Genomic DNA, 14,669 nt, shown 5'->3' with positions numbered 1-14,669 from the left:
GATAGTGGAAGAATATTCAGTCTTACCCAGCTGACTGAAATGGCATGTTATATGTTGAAGATTTTTAAAAGACAATTATTTCTTTGAAGAGTTTGCCCCTGCCCTCCTGTAGTATAACCAGTCCTCTTCTTGCAGGACGATTTGCTGACATGCAATTTGCATCCAGCTTGTCTTGACCAACAGTCTTCAGTGATATGGGCTACAGCCAAGCAACTAGCCTTTGCCCTATGACTAACACAGCTGAAGAAAGAGTTAGTCAGACCAAGTGAAAGTGACTGTTGGCATCACATTGGTACAAACAAAAGTAGCTTCCTGTGCTGCAGCTGATATCCAAGGAGCCTCTATGGACATTTTTGACCTTTAGGTTTTGTACACGACTGCTGTTGGCAGTAACTTTAGGATGGCTATGTGCTTCATGTATTAAAAAAAAAAAAAAAAAAAATAGCAGATCAAAATTTTTATTTGAGCAGAAATGTTTTACTATTTAGTCAGATTTGTAGGATGTAAATCCCTTTTCTTCTGAGGAAGCTTATGTCCTAGACCACCTTTAGTCATTATGTGAAGGAGAACTTTTGGTACTCGCACTTATGATTCATTTTCTTACTTTGACAGAGTTTCATATTTCGGTCAGTAAAATTTGTTCAGCTGGATGTGATGAACACATTCTGAAAATGAGTTTGTCGTTTATTGCCCCACCAAAACAGGGTGCAGGAGTCTGGCATTTCTGGGCTAGGTTATAGCCCTGCAATAAAACCCATTCATTCCTGCTCGAGTAACACCTGACCCTCCATTTCTTATCAAGAGTCGGGTGAAATGGATCAGGCCAGCTTGCTGGCTCTGGAAAGGTGACCTACCATTTCCCCTTAGGGCACTTCCCCCTTTGGCAAATGTTATTGATGCAAAAATGAAGATGTTCAAACATCTGCATTTATAGTAAGTGGATACAACTGTACTTTCAAACCAAGTGTAACCCTTGTGGCGAGCTAAAGCTGCCTGTCCCCCGCCAGATGGGTAAGCCAGTAGCAGTCGCCACTCACTGCCATCCATCCCAGCCAGCTCCTACAAGTGCCTTTCTAAAATCCTTGTTACTAGCAGTTAAGTCCAGCTGTAGGATATTAGAGCTACAAGCTGTTTGATGTCACCAGGGTTTAATTTTCAGGAAATATGGTCAGTGGCCTTTATGTAATTTGATGTTAAAATTAATTTTCATTTAGGGTACCAGTTTGTCTGTTTCCCAGGCAGTGTCAGCAGAGTTGAAGCCACTGCTGTTTGACATTTAGACTGTGTACTGCATGAAATGAATCTAACGAAAACAAAAGTTGGTTCTCTTGCTCATAATAAGATCTAGCAGACATGTCATGTAACGTACTGTATTTGCATTGTATCTTTTTTATTTTGCTGCCCCTCCAAGGTGGTAGGGAGTGGAAGATGGCTTACCCTGTACTCATGGGAAACATTTCCCCTCAGCTCTTGCTACCTTTGCATGAGAAATGTGCTTCAATATATGAGCAAAAAAAAATGTATATATATTTTCCCACTCTTACTCTTCTCCCTCTTAGAGGCCTATCCATGCTTGCTGCTTAACTTTTCTGTGTACGTCTGTAGTCCATTGTGGTTTTTCCTTTTGATATGAATAAGACTTAAAGGATCAAAAAATGTGTTGTGTAAGCATAAGATCTCTCACCAGGATCCGCTTTCACACTGTGTTTACTGCCTAGGTCCTAACCATTTAAATGCCATATGTGTCATTTGTTCATCCTTAGGCCACTGAATACTGTAAGACAGGAAAACTAACTAGTTCTAAGAGACCTTCTTTCAAGTTTTGCAGGGAATCAACTGGCTATTGCAGTGACATGCTGCATCCTGAGCTTCCCAATGGTGCTGGGGTGCAGGCATTTAGATCTGAAAAAAAAATATATAAAGATTAACCTATAGGACACTGTAGCAGAGAAAGAAAAAAACAGTCACCTGGTTCCCCTTCTCCAAAGATTGCTGCTTCCTAGGGGCTTTCCCCACCAGTGGTTAGCAATCCTTTCGAATCTGTCTTGGCCCCTACCAACCATACCTTCCTTGTGTAACTCTCAGACCATTGTCTTAAATTGGTCCCTGAAAAGAATTCCATCACTGGGGTCCAGATCCTGAGAAAGAGAATTCTCTAGATTTTGACATCCAGGCCACCCTCCACTGCATCCAGAAGTTCTCTCAGATTCTCCAGAAGCATCCTAGATTGAGATGGAATAAGATTGAGAGCCTTCATGAAGGCTCAAGCGGAAATGGGAGTCATTGCCTCCCCCTCGACTCCAGTGGCAGAGAGTGAGAGCTGGTCAACCAATTCTCCTTATAGTTTATCCTTCTGCAGTCCCTGTGTCAGATCCAGTGTCGTCAGATCAGAGGCTTCCCCGTGATCAGTCCATTAGCATCAACAGCCTTGGGATCTTTACTGTCAGCAGGTTCTTTGACTCACTTGACAAGTCTTTGCAGATAGTGGCGCCTTGGAGCTGAGAGGTTGATTTCCATCACTTGGAGGTAGGATGGACTCCAGCTGGTTCAGGTCTGTCCTTGGCTGTGGATGTTTCAGCCCTCAGCAGTTCATTTCCAGTCTCAAGTGTTGGGTCACGCAGTCCAGGGTTCCATTTTTTGAAGGCCTTGGATTCTGCACTGAATCAGAGGTTGCTTCCCATGGGGCTGTTGGCTGGGTCCTGGGTGTTGGAGAAGATCTTGGCCTGACAATCCTGATGTAGGTTAGGCTCTTACCCTTCATCATCTTTCCTATGGACAGGCTGCTTCAGAGAATCCCAGCCTATCCTTACTCGGGGAACCAGGGACACTTCTGACTCTTCAACTCCTTCCCCACTTGAAGAGCACACTCTAAATAAAAATAAAATAAATGAGGACCTGCTGACTGAGGTACCATTGAGGATCTAGAATTATGGTAGATTGTTTAATAACTTTTTCTGACAGTCCCACCCCTACATGTTAAGTGAGTGGCAAATCTGAGGTAACTTTCAAACCTAAGAGTAAAATTGGGAATGGAACGTATATGTTGGTGCTGTAGAGACATGAGATAATCTGTTATTCAGACCAGCTTTTGTTTCACTGTGGTAGCATCTGTACTTGACTGTATTGTATGTATGTAATTGCACATTTGTTTTCCCTGACTAGAAATGTCCTGTTTGATGGAAGCATTGGAAGATAAACGTTTACGACTACAGCCAGAATGCAAAAAGAGGTTGCAAGATCGGATTGAAATGTGGAGTTATGCAGCAAAGGTAAAGAACTTCAGACTTAAGTTAACAAAAGCATGAAATGTGATCCACTACTTGCATCTTGCCCCACCCATCTGCATATTTATTCATTTTATTTACTGTTTGTTAACCGGGTAGGTGGGCTGTTGCATATGACCCTTTTCAAGTCATGACCTGAGATATAATCTTTGAAGTTTTCCAAAAATACTCATGTAGGTCATGAATCTCTTCTTTTCCAGCTGAGGTTGTCTCTCTCCTTACAGAGGCATTCTTTCTAGTCTTCCATTTGCAACTGCTTCCTTTAACGTATATGTACCAACCAGCACTTTTTAATGTTCTACTGTTTGCTCATCAAATTAATTCTTGCTTTCCATAGTGAACCCAATGGGTCCTTCCTTTCTTCCAGATTGCATCTTGAGGGTCCTGAGTCTTCCTGCACAGTTCAGATTTTCCTTGATTACCTTTTGCCAGATTTACACTACCAAACTGGTTATTCTTTTGAGTTGTGGTGGTTCGAACTGGGCAGGTATTTCAAGGTGTATTCTTATCAGTGCCCACCAGAGTAACTTGAACCTCATAGAATCAGTGCCTCTGGTAGTGCATGGGAGCATTTTCTTTGCCCATTCTATTACCCTTCTTGTGCTGTGTTAGCATTTTGTCTCGCATGTGAATTTGTCTCATGTCCCCCTTTAATACTTCATTGTGAGAGTTGCATCAGGTACTAATCTCTCAGTCCAAATATTCTTGTGAATCATTGCTGGAGTAGTATTTACAATATATGAGAATTAGCAGCTTGTCTGTCTTCCAGAGTTCTGCTGATGTCAATGCAGAGATATGCACCTATGCTCCAAGTAAAAGGAACAGTCAGAGTAGACCACCTTTCAGTTTCTTTTTTACAGCAGGTGTATATAGAAGTTATGTACTCACCATAACTTTCATCTGTGTTGTCCATTTTCATTTTTCCTCAGCAGTTGGTTTCAGATGCGACTCAGACATTACCTTAGCCCATGACCACTAGAAAACTCTCAACCTTCTCCGTTACCCACAGTGCACCATCCTCTAACATGCATCTGATCTTGTTTTACTGGTTTACCGATAGTAACAAACATAATTATCCTGGTGGAAGAAACCATATCTGGAACCCAAGGGACAGTGATGTCCTTATAAGCTCTCGCTCTTCCAGAAGTCATTGTATGAAAAAAGTTGGGAGTTGAGAAAGAATGAAAATGGACAACACAGATGGAACTATGTCCCTCTTTTCTCATGTTGCAATATTCTTAACCTTGGGGATTTGCCTGCAGCACCGGACATCTGGCCAGTATTCCAAAGTCTTGAAAGCAGGGGGTTGTGCGACGTTGCATGTATATAACTTCTTTAGCTGATGTTTTCAGTTTGCATTCATTCCTCAAGAGTAGGAATAGAGCCCCCAGTTCCCTAAAACCCCGGGTGGACTCTAAGGAAGGATATTCCTGAGCACATTTGAGACAAAGGCTGCTCTTCCCCTGGAGACCAGATCCAGTTAGAAATGAATAATGAAAGTATGAGGATTAGCCCAAGTAGCTAACCTACTGCTGCTCAAATGTCTTCCGTGGATGTCCTAATTAAAAATATGGTAGATGTTGCCACGGACCTGGTTGAATGGGCTCTTAAAGGTTTTGGTAAGGGCACACCCTGTTTGTTGTAGACAGATATACAGTCTGTAAGCCATTTTGCCAGAGTTACTTTTGTAACTGGCTTACCCAATTTAGAATCTGGAAAGGAGACAAATAATTGATCTGGTTTTATGATGTCCTTTGATCTATGTAAGAAATGCAATTGTCTGTGAACGTCTAATAAGTGTAACATATTACATTTGTTGGTAAAATTTGAAAAGAAAACTGGCAGATTAATATATTGGTTGATATTGGATTGTGACACCACCTTAGAATGGAAAGAAGGATTGGTTTGAAATGCCACCCTATCCCTATGAAAAATCAGGGAGGATTAGAAGATGATGCTTGGAGTTCCGATATCCTTTTAGCAGAGGTGATGGCTACTAAAATAGTCTTCCAGGTCAGAAACTTTAGATCACATTTTACTGCTAGTTCATAAGGGGAATAAATTAAGGCCTGCAGTACCACATTTAAGTCCCATGGAGGAGTAGGGTCCTTAAAAGGAGGCCTCAAAAGAGGAGTGCCTTTCAAAAAGTCCTTACAAAATTTTGATGAAGCCAGATTGGAGTTTTCAGTTCCTACATGAAAATTAGAGATGGCCACTAGCTGAACTCTAATAGTTGAGGAGCTATCCCCTTCATTTAAAATTGTAGCCAGAAATTCAAGGACACTGTATAGGAGCTGAAAAGGGGTCATTTTGCTTCTGATATGCCCATAAAACAAATATTTTCAATTTACTTTTGTAAAGTTGTCTTGTGGAGGCTTTCTGAGAAGACAAAAGTGTGTGACAGACAGGGGAAGAGAACATTTCTTGTCTGGTTATTAATGGAAGTGGAGAAACCAGGATGTCAACTTTAGGTTTGAGATATCTGGATGAATCGTGTCTATCAGATGAGATAGGAGGTCTGGAATCTGATCCAGAATCCAAGGCGAGTAGACTAGATGAGGCAAAAGAAAGGGGAACCAAATTTGTTGAGGCCAGTAAGTGCAATTAGGATGACTTTGCTCTGCTTTCTGCAGAATGTTTGGGATCAGGGGAGTTGGAGGATACTCATAGAGGAGACTGGGGGGGGGGGCAGTCGTGTAGTGGAGCATCTCTTGGTGATTCCCCTGGTGGGGGGAATTAGGGCAAAGAAGCTGCTGCACTTGTTTAGGGAAGTTGCAAGGCTGGCCCCATCTGGGAAAAATCATTTCTGCCAATTCCATGTTGAGAGACCACTCTTGAGGCAGTAGAATGGATCTCCTCAATTTGTCTGCTGTTATGTTGGATTTCCCTGGAATGTCCGTTGCTATTAGAAATCTATTGGATGAGATCACCCTTGCCATGCTGTTAAAGCTTCTCGACACAAGAGGTAAGACCTGGTTCCTCCTTTTTTGTTAATGTACAAGACCACTGACATATTATCTCTCTGAATTGCAATTGTCCCAAAAGGGAGCGAGTCTTGGAAGGCCTGCAATGCTAAGAGCACCTCTCTCATTTCCAGGACATTGATATGCATGTTGGCCTCTTTGGGGGACCACATGACTTGACTGTTTTCCCCAGGAGTGCCCCCCCACCCAATCTGGGAAGCGTTCGTGGTCACTATTGCCTTGGGTTGAGGGAGAACGAAAGGGGCTGCCTTGCAGTACCTAATCAGATCGAATCTGCCACCAAAGGTATCTTTTGCATGCTTGGAGAATTCTTATCTGGGTGGATTTTTGCTGATAAAGAACAGACCATTACATTGTTAACATCCGTTGAAGAATTCTCATGTGAAGTCTTGCTAGAAGAACTAGAACTATAGTCGCCGACATTGATCCCCAAGGCTTGTATCAATTGGGCTGAGATTGTGGAGTCATGAATATCTTTCTGACCTGGAATTTGATAGTTTGTACTCCTGAGAGAGGAAGCGAAGCTGTCATTGAAATGGTATTGAAAATCGCTCCTATGAGCTCTTGTCTGCGACTGTTCTAACTCGGATTTGCTGTAATTTATGGTGATCCCCAGATGGGATCAAGTGTGGAGTACTTGGTGTCATTCTCTTATCAGTAGATGCCTGGTTGGGGCTGTAATGAGCCAGTCGTCCAAGTAGGAAAACACCAGGAATCCCTGCAGTCTTAAGTGAGCTGCTGCTACTGCCATGCATTTGGTGAACACCCTGGGGGGCTGTAGTGAAGCCAAGGGGTAGTGTGCTCTAAACTGGTAATGACTGCCTCCCAGCCTGAAGCGTAGGTACCTTCCAGATTGCCTGTTTACTTTTATGTGATAGTATGCATTCTGAAGGTCTGTCAGGCATATCCAGTCATCCTTGCACAAAAAGGGCAGAATGGACTGAAGTGTGACCATCTGAAACTTGGTGTGCTGAACTGATTTGTTCAGACTGCTCAGATCCAGTGTCTGTCTTCAGTCCCCTGTTTTCTTTAGCACTAAAAGGAATTTTGAGTGCATTCCAGATTCTAGCTGGTCTGGTGTGACCTCTTGGATGACTGTCTTAAAGCATCTTTTGAATATCTAGTGCTGCTGCTTTCCTCTGACTGGATGGAACATTGGGGAAATAAGCAAACCGGTGGTGGTGTTAGGAAAAATGGAATTCTGTAACCTCTGGAAAAAATAATTCTCAGCACCTATGTATCTTTTGTAAGGTCTAGCTAGGCTATCTGACCCCCAGTTGTGTCCAGAGGGGGACAGTTGGGCCTCCTTTCAGGTGTGCTGGTAGGGTCTGTCAGAGAAGGAATCTGTAGTCCCCTAGTTTTGTGGGCCTCCTCTACCAAGTGGGTGGTGTCTCCCATTTCAGTCTCCCCACCCCCTGCCTCTGGGGGAAGCATCTCCACGTGGATCTTGGAAAGGACCCTGGGACTTCTTGAACCACACTTTTTGGCCTTCTTGCCGATTCCTTGAAAAGGTCCTTTGAGGGATCGAAAAATGTACTCCCACTGCAGAGAGGGTCCTTCCATCTTAGTCACACCAGGAGACTGCTTCCTTTACCTTTGGGCCGAACAAAGAGCTTTTGTCAAAAGCAGCATTGACAAATGAAGATTTGAATGGCTCCGCAATGTCACACAGGCACATCCAGGCATACCTCGTAATAGAAATGCCTGAACCCGCTGCCCTTGAGGTACAGCCACATGCGAGGTTCAGCCTTATGGATGAGTTAGAAATCGACTGAGGGGTAGCCAACTTTGAGGCCACAGAAACCTGAGTCTCAGCAGTACTCGTCCCCGAAAGGGTATTTGAAAGTTCCTTTATCAGAATCCTTTTGTAGTCTGTCACATTGTCAACCTCGGTATCTGGAATGTTGTAAATATATCATTTGTGAATATTAATACGATTTATATAGAAATGTAACAAAAGCAAGTACTGCCAGCCCAGCTATCTGGAATTTTGTAAATAGTTGTATGTCATTTGTGAAAACCAGTATGATGCAATTGCTTGTGTTAACACTGTACTAGAACTGTATGTTGTGTGCATCAAACTGCTGGTACAAAAGCATGTGTTGAACAGAGTTTTTACAGTACTGAGTTTCAGAGATGTGTCCACAATGTATCCTACTTGGAACATAGAAGATTAACTTGCAAAACTTAAGAATAGTTAAGGTTTGTTACTTTATAGCTGGGCCATAAACAAAAGATGTTGTTTCTCAGATGTTCATCGTGTTTCACTGTTGCAGTCATGACTGTAGGGTTCTCCCCTGCCGGCAGGCAGCCCTCGGTCGGCCAGAATCCCAAAGTCTGGTCTGGCGTCGGCTGTTCAACCATGCTCCCTGACGTCAGAGCACCAGGAGTACAAAGCTGACAGCTGACGCCATCTTCTCCAGTCTTTCTTGCCGTGCGGTGATAGCAGTTCGCAAGTGCCGGTCGGCTGACTCCTGACGAATTTTTCTGATATACTTCAGTCCGAAGATTTTCTTCTCCACTCAAAGCTAAGTACCCCGTTGGGGAAACTTTTTTCTTGCTCCACTCCGATGTCAGAAAAAGTTAATAATTGTATTTCATGTGGGAAGCAAATACCTCATAAGGATTTTCATTCTTACTGTATTCCTTGCTTAGGCCCTGACCACGACGTAGCTAGTTGTCGGTTTTGTGCTAGATTCAATCACCGTACAATTAAGCGAAGGTACGATTTTGCTTTTCATTACTTCGGTAGGCGCTTTAACTACAAAATGTCGTCGGATACGGTCCCGGCTACCGGAGTTCACAAACGTCGCAAGGATAAAGACAGGCCTCCGAGGTTCAAATCTGATGATAGCGCACAAGCGGAGCCAGCTTCAGGTTCGGCCGTCGTCAGTGAGGCGCTTTTGAAGCCCCTGTCGTCGGCCATTTCAGAACAGACGGCCGAAACAGACTCTCATGAGGAGCCAACCAGGCATTTAAATATTTCTGTTGCAGGACCTTCGGACAATGCTCCTTCAGATGGGTCTGGAGCCGCTGTGCAGGTACCGGCTTCCGAAGGGGTTTTCAGGCCTACTCAGCTTCTAGTAAAGGCAAAGCCAAAGACAAAGGCAAAGACTTCTTCTAAAGCAAAGACTACAACACAAGCCTCTTCTGAACCGGCTCCCAAGTCACAGAAACAGTTACTCAAGATGGCGGAGGATTTACTTACTATGATTAGGGGTTCACATCCCCCTCCAGATAAAAGGCCAAGGCAGGATGTTTATTATGATTCCTCTGATCAGGCTTCTGTTTCCTCAGTTTCTTCTTCTGATCAGGAATATTCTTTCCCTCCTTATGAGGATTCTGATGCTGAAGAATCCATTCCTTCAGCTTCTCCCCCCTGAGGATTTCTCTTTTGGGGAAACTTTACATGAAATGAGGGAACATTTCCACTGGGAAGGACAGGAGTATTCGGAATCGTAAGAAAAGACTGAGGGATTTTCTTCTTCTTCCCCAACATAGACCCCTGGCTATTCCTCCTGTTTTGGATATTGTGGATGATGCCTTTTCGGAGGTTAACTTAACCCCTGATTCTTTTCCTCCTGCTCCTGTTAAGCCTGATAGATATTACAGGGTTCCTGATTCCCATCAGTTTTTATACAAAAACCCTTCTGCTGACCCTGAAACCATTTCTCAGGGTCCTAAGGGAGTTAAGGCCGCTTCTGCCAAAAATCCCATTCCTACTGAAAAGGATTCTCGATCCTTAGAAAGATGGGGCAAAAAGGTGTACACTTCTGCTACTTTGTCCATTAGGGCTTTAAACTGTCAGTTTCATATGCTAAAATACCAGCAATTTCTCTTGTCTGTTTTAAAACAAAAGCTTACTTCCATTTCTGCCTGTGCAGATGATAAGGAATTACATGACTTATTGCATGCCACTGAACATGTTGGGAAGCATGGTCTACACTGTGGATTTGATGCCTTGGAGGCTTCTTGTAGGGCTGCGGCCTCTGGCACAGTCATTGGAAGGCATGCATGGTTAAAGGAACAAAATTTGCCTGAACAAGTAAAGGCTAAATTATTGGATGCTCCTGTTCAGCATAATGTTTTGTTTGGATCAAAAGCTGAAGAGGTGATTAAAAAGATGGAGGATAAGGCAAAATCCATGCAAACAGTTAAAGATTTCTTACAAGTACAGCCACCTAGATTTAGCAGGAATTGGCCTTCAAAAAATTGGTCCTTTCCCACTTCAGACAGGCCTCAGAGGGGTAGATATAGACGCTCCAGAGGAAGGCCTCAAACACAAGCTTCTTATAGACCAAGACAGTGGACTGCTTCCACCCCTAGGGGAGGAGAGGACAGGTCACAAACTCAAAGGAAACAAACTCAATGACTCCCTCTGTTGGGCTACAGGAATTTCTTGCCTGGAAGCCCCTCTCGGAGGAAAACTCTCTTTTTTTATCAAAATTAGACTCAAATAACCCAAGACAAGTGGGTTTTGGATGTGGTTTTAAGAGGTTACAAATTCCATTTTCATACCTTGCCAAGGCCAAGCGGATGGCCAGACCTTCCAAAACATCAATGGATGGAGACCTTAAACCCAGGTGGAAGCTCTTTTGGCTATGAATGCCATAGAACTGGTTCCACTTTCAGAAATGGGAAAAGGTTTTTACTCAAGGCTCTTTCTAGTCCCAAGGAAGCAAAACTCATGGAGACCCATTCTGGATCTGTCGGTCTTGAACACCTTTCTAGAGATTCCAAAATTCGAGATGCTTACTCTACAGCAGCTACTTCCAATGCTGTCCAAAGATGCATGGATGGTAACTTTGGATTTAAAGGAGGCATATTTACACATTCCCATCAGGCAGGATCGCAGAAAATACCTCAGGTTCATAGCCGGATCGAGGCACTTTCAATTCTCTGCGCTGCCCTTTGGATTGTCTACTGCGCCCAGGGTCTTCACCAAATGCCTGGCTCCAGTAGTAGCTTACTGCAGACTCAAGGGAATTCAAATTTACCCTTATCTGGACGATTGTCTAATTCAGGCAGACAGCAAGGATGTCTTACTCCAACATCTGGAATTTGTACAGAAGCTCATCAAGTTCCTGGGATTCTCTGTAAACATAAAAAAGTCAAATTTGACACCATCACAACAGATAACTTTTCTGGGTGCACTTCTAAACACCACAACCCAGATGGCATTTCTGACATCCGAAAAACAATTACAGCTGGCTTCAACTTTCAGAACCTTAGCAACTTTAACTCAACTATCTGCAAGGAAATTCCTGCAGGCTTTGGGTTACATGGCCTACTGCATTTTTCTCGTACCATATGCAAGACTACACATGAGGAAAATACAGTGGTACCTAAAAAGTGTATGGTCTCAGCATTACCACAGTTTAGACATACTGATCTCCGTCCTTCCTTGCCTTCAAAAGGAATTTCTTTGGTGGTCCAGGGCATGTGCTCTAAACAAAGGGAAACCCTTCCGTCTGCCTCCTGCCACTCAGATTCTAACCACGGATGCCTCGGATTATGCTTGGGGAGCCCATTTTCAGGGCAATTGTCTGCAGGGCCTTTGGACAAAGGATCAGAAGCACCTGCATATCAACTTAAAGGAAATGTTAGCCGTTCAGAAAGCTCTATTGGCCTTCAGGAATCTTTTACAACCAGGACAGCTGCTAATACGGACAGACAACACCACAGTTATGTGGTACATAAACAAGCAAGGGGGGATCTCATTCCTACCCCCTTTGCAGACTAGCCATGGATCTATGGAACACAGATCTAGCTTGCAATCTGGATCTTCAAGCTCAGTTTCTACCAGGGAAACTAAACTTCCTGGCAGTCTGAGCAGAAACCTTTCGGATCCACACGAGTGGATGCTGGACACCAAAATATTCAGGATGATAACAGCAGTCTGGGGATGTCCTCTCATAGACCTCTTTGCATCCCATCTCAGTCATCAACTACAAAATTTTTGCACCAGGACTTTCCACAGAGAAGCTTGGAAAGTGGATGCCCTGTCATTCAGTTGGAGGAACCTCTCGGGATATGCCTTTCCGCCTCTTCCTCTTCTTCCACGGGTTTTATTGAAAATAAAACAGGACAAGCCCAAGATGATAATCTTGCTGGCTCCAAATTGGCCTCGGCAGTTTTGGTATCCAACTCTAAAAAACCTATGCCTGGAGCCCCCTTGGGTTTTACCTCAGTCTCGAGCCTTCTGTCCCAACATCAGGGTCAGGTTCTACACTCTCATGTCAGAACTCTCAGCCTGGCGGCCTGGTTAATCCAGGGCCTTTGATTTCTTCTTTACTACCCAAGCAGGTTATGGATGTCATTTTAGAAGCCAGACGTCCTAGCACTAGAAAATCTTATGCAGGAAAATGGAAAAGATTTTGTTCCTGGATGCAGGCTCAGGATTCTGATCCTCTTCTTCCTAACATTACTTTAATTTTACTTTACTTGACAGATCTCTTACATAAGGGTCTCTCTTTCTCTTCCATTAAGATACATGCCTCTGCTATTTCTGCTCATTATAATATAGACCCTCCCATCTTTTCCCACCAGCTCATGAGACCGTTTCTCAGAGGAGCTAAGAACTTAAGACAGCTATCCTGTTAGCCCTAACCTCTGCCAGGAGAGTTTCATAGTTACAAGCTCTTATGGCTGTGGAACCTTATATTATTTTTCGTCAAGACAGGGTATCTTTGAGGACTAATCCTACCTTCATGCCTAAGGTGGTTTCCAAAGTGGCTTTAAATCAAACTATCCACTTGCCAACCTTTTTCCCCACTCCTCAAAATAAAGGGGAAAGGATCTTACATTCCTTGGATGTACACAGACAACTATGTTTTTACCTGAACAGAACCAAGGACATCAGAAAATCAGAACAATTGTTTGTTTCTTATGCTTCAAGTTCCCAAGGTAAAGCCATTTCAAAACAGACCATTTCTAAATGGATTGCTCATGGAATCAGATTTTGTTATTCACACCATGGAAAGCAAATCCCAGGGAGTATACGGACTCATTCCACCAGAGCTGCTGCCACTTCTGCCTTCCTCAGGGGAGTTCCTACCAAAGACATTTTGGAAGCTGCAACTTGGAGTTCAGTGCATTCTTTTTCTAAGCACTACAATCTACCTCTCTACTCTAAGTCTAGGGCAGGCTTTGCCTCTGCAGTCTTGCAGGGCCTTTTAGCCACCCCTTCCTCTTTATGACCACCTCCCTTTCTTTCAGCTTTGGGATTCTACCCTACAGTCATGACTGCAACAGTGAAACACGATGAACATAGTACAGTTGTGTACACCTACCATAAATGTAGATGTTCGAGTGTCTTCACTGTTGCAGTCTGGGTTTCCCTCCCTCCTGTCCCCTCTTATTTTTACTTTTGTGTATTTCCTTTTTTCACCATTCTTCTGAGGTGTATTTGCAAAGGTTATGGGACCTTTTTCATTTTGGGACTCCTGACATCTGGGGCAAGAAAAACTGGAGAAGATGGCGTCGGCTGTCAGCTTTGTACTCCTGGCGCTCTGACGTCAGGAAGCATGGTTGAACAGCCGACGCCGGACCCAGACTTTGGGATTCTGGCCGACCGAAGGTTGCCTGCCGGCAGGGGAGAACCCTACAGTCATGACTGCAACAGTGAAGACACTCTAACATCTACATTTATGGTAGGTGTACACAACTGTACTTTTCAGTGCAGTAGCAGACATAATGTCTAGAACTATAAGATGTTCATATTTCACTGTTGCAGTCATCACACTTGGGGTTATCTGCCTGCAGGTAGCCCTCAGTCGGCAAGGATACCAGAGTCTTAGTATTTCTGAGTTGGATGCTGTCGCTTCTTCCATGAAGTCAGGTCGTCAGGGGTATAAATCAGGCAGCCGACACCATTACATCAGTCTTTCTTGCCGAAGAGGAGCCTGAAGCAGAAGCAGTTTGCAAGTGCTGGTCGGCCGCTACCTGAAATTTTCGTTTGAGTTGATAATCCTGAAGTCTTCTGAAGCTAAGTACCCCATTGGGATCCTTTTTTCTTGCTCTAACTGATGTCAGAAAAAGTTAATTGTCTTGCCTGTGAAAAGCAAATACCTCACATAGATTTTCATTCTTACTGTGTCACCTGTTTGGGCCCAGACCACGACATCCCTCACTGTCGGTTTTGTGCCTTGTTTAACGCCCAAACCATTCGTCATCAGGCTATCTTTGTCGCTAAATTCTTTAGCTCTCGTTCTCCGTATTTCGAAATGGCTTCGGTAAGCACTCCAACTACCAATCTTCCAAAAAAAGTAAGGATAAAAACAGAAACAGACCGCATAGGTCCAAAACTGCCGACGACGCTTCTGTTAAGCTAGTTGCCAGTCCGCCAGTACTCAGTGAGGCGCCTTTGCAGCCCCTTATTCTCGCTTCTATGGATTTGCAG

At 43.7% G+C, this 14,669-nt stretch overlaps 1 protein-coding gene across 1 annotated transcript in view; it reads left to right on the top strand.

Moving 5' to 3' along the window:
- GLG1 (golgi glycoprotein 1) overlaps window positions 1-14,669 on the top strand; it is a 3,171,999-nt gene that overhangs the window by 3,090,878 nt on the left and 66,452 nt on the right. The window contains exon 27 of the mRNA XM_044081599.1: window positions 3,163-3,269. Coding sequence (XP_043937534.1) covers window positions 3,163-3,269 — 107 coding nt within the window. The remainder of the gene's footprint in view (window positions 1-3,162; window positions 3,270-14,669) is intronic.

This window comes from Protopterus annectens, chromosome 8.part1 (assembly GCF_019279795.1).
Source record: "Protopterus annectens isolate FY-2018-M chromosome 8.part1, PAN1.0, whole genome shotgun sequence".
Lineage (NCBI taxonomy): Eukaryota > Metazoa > Chordata > Ceratodontiformes > Protopteridae > Protopterus > Protopterus annectens.
This window is presented reverse-complemented; position numbering and strand designations above follow the sequence as displayed.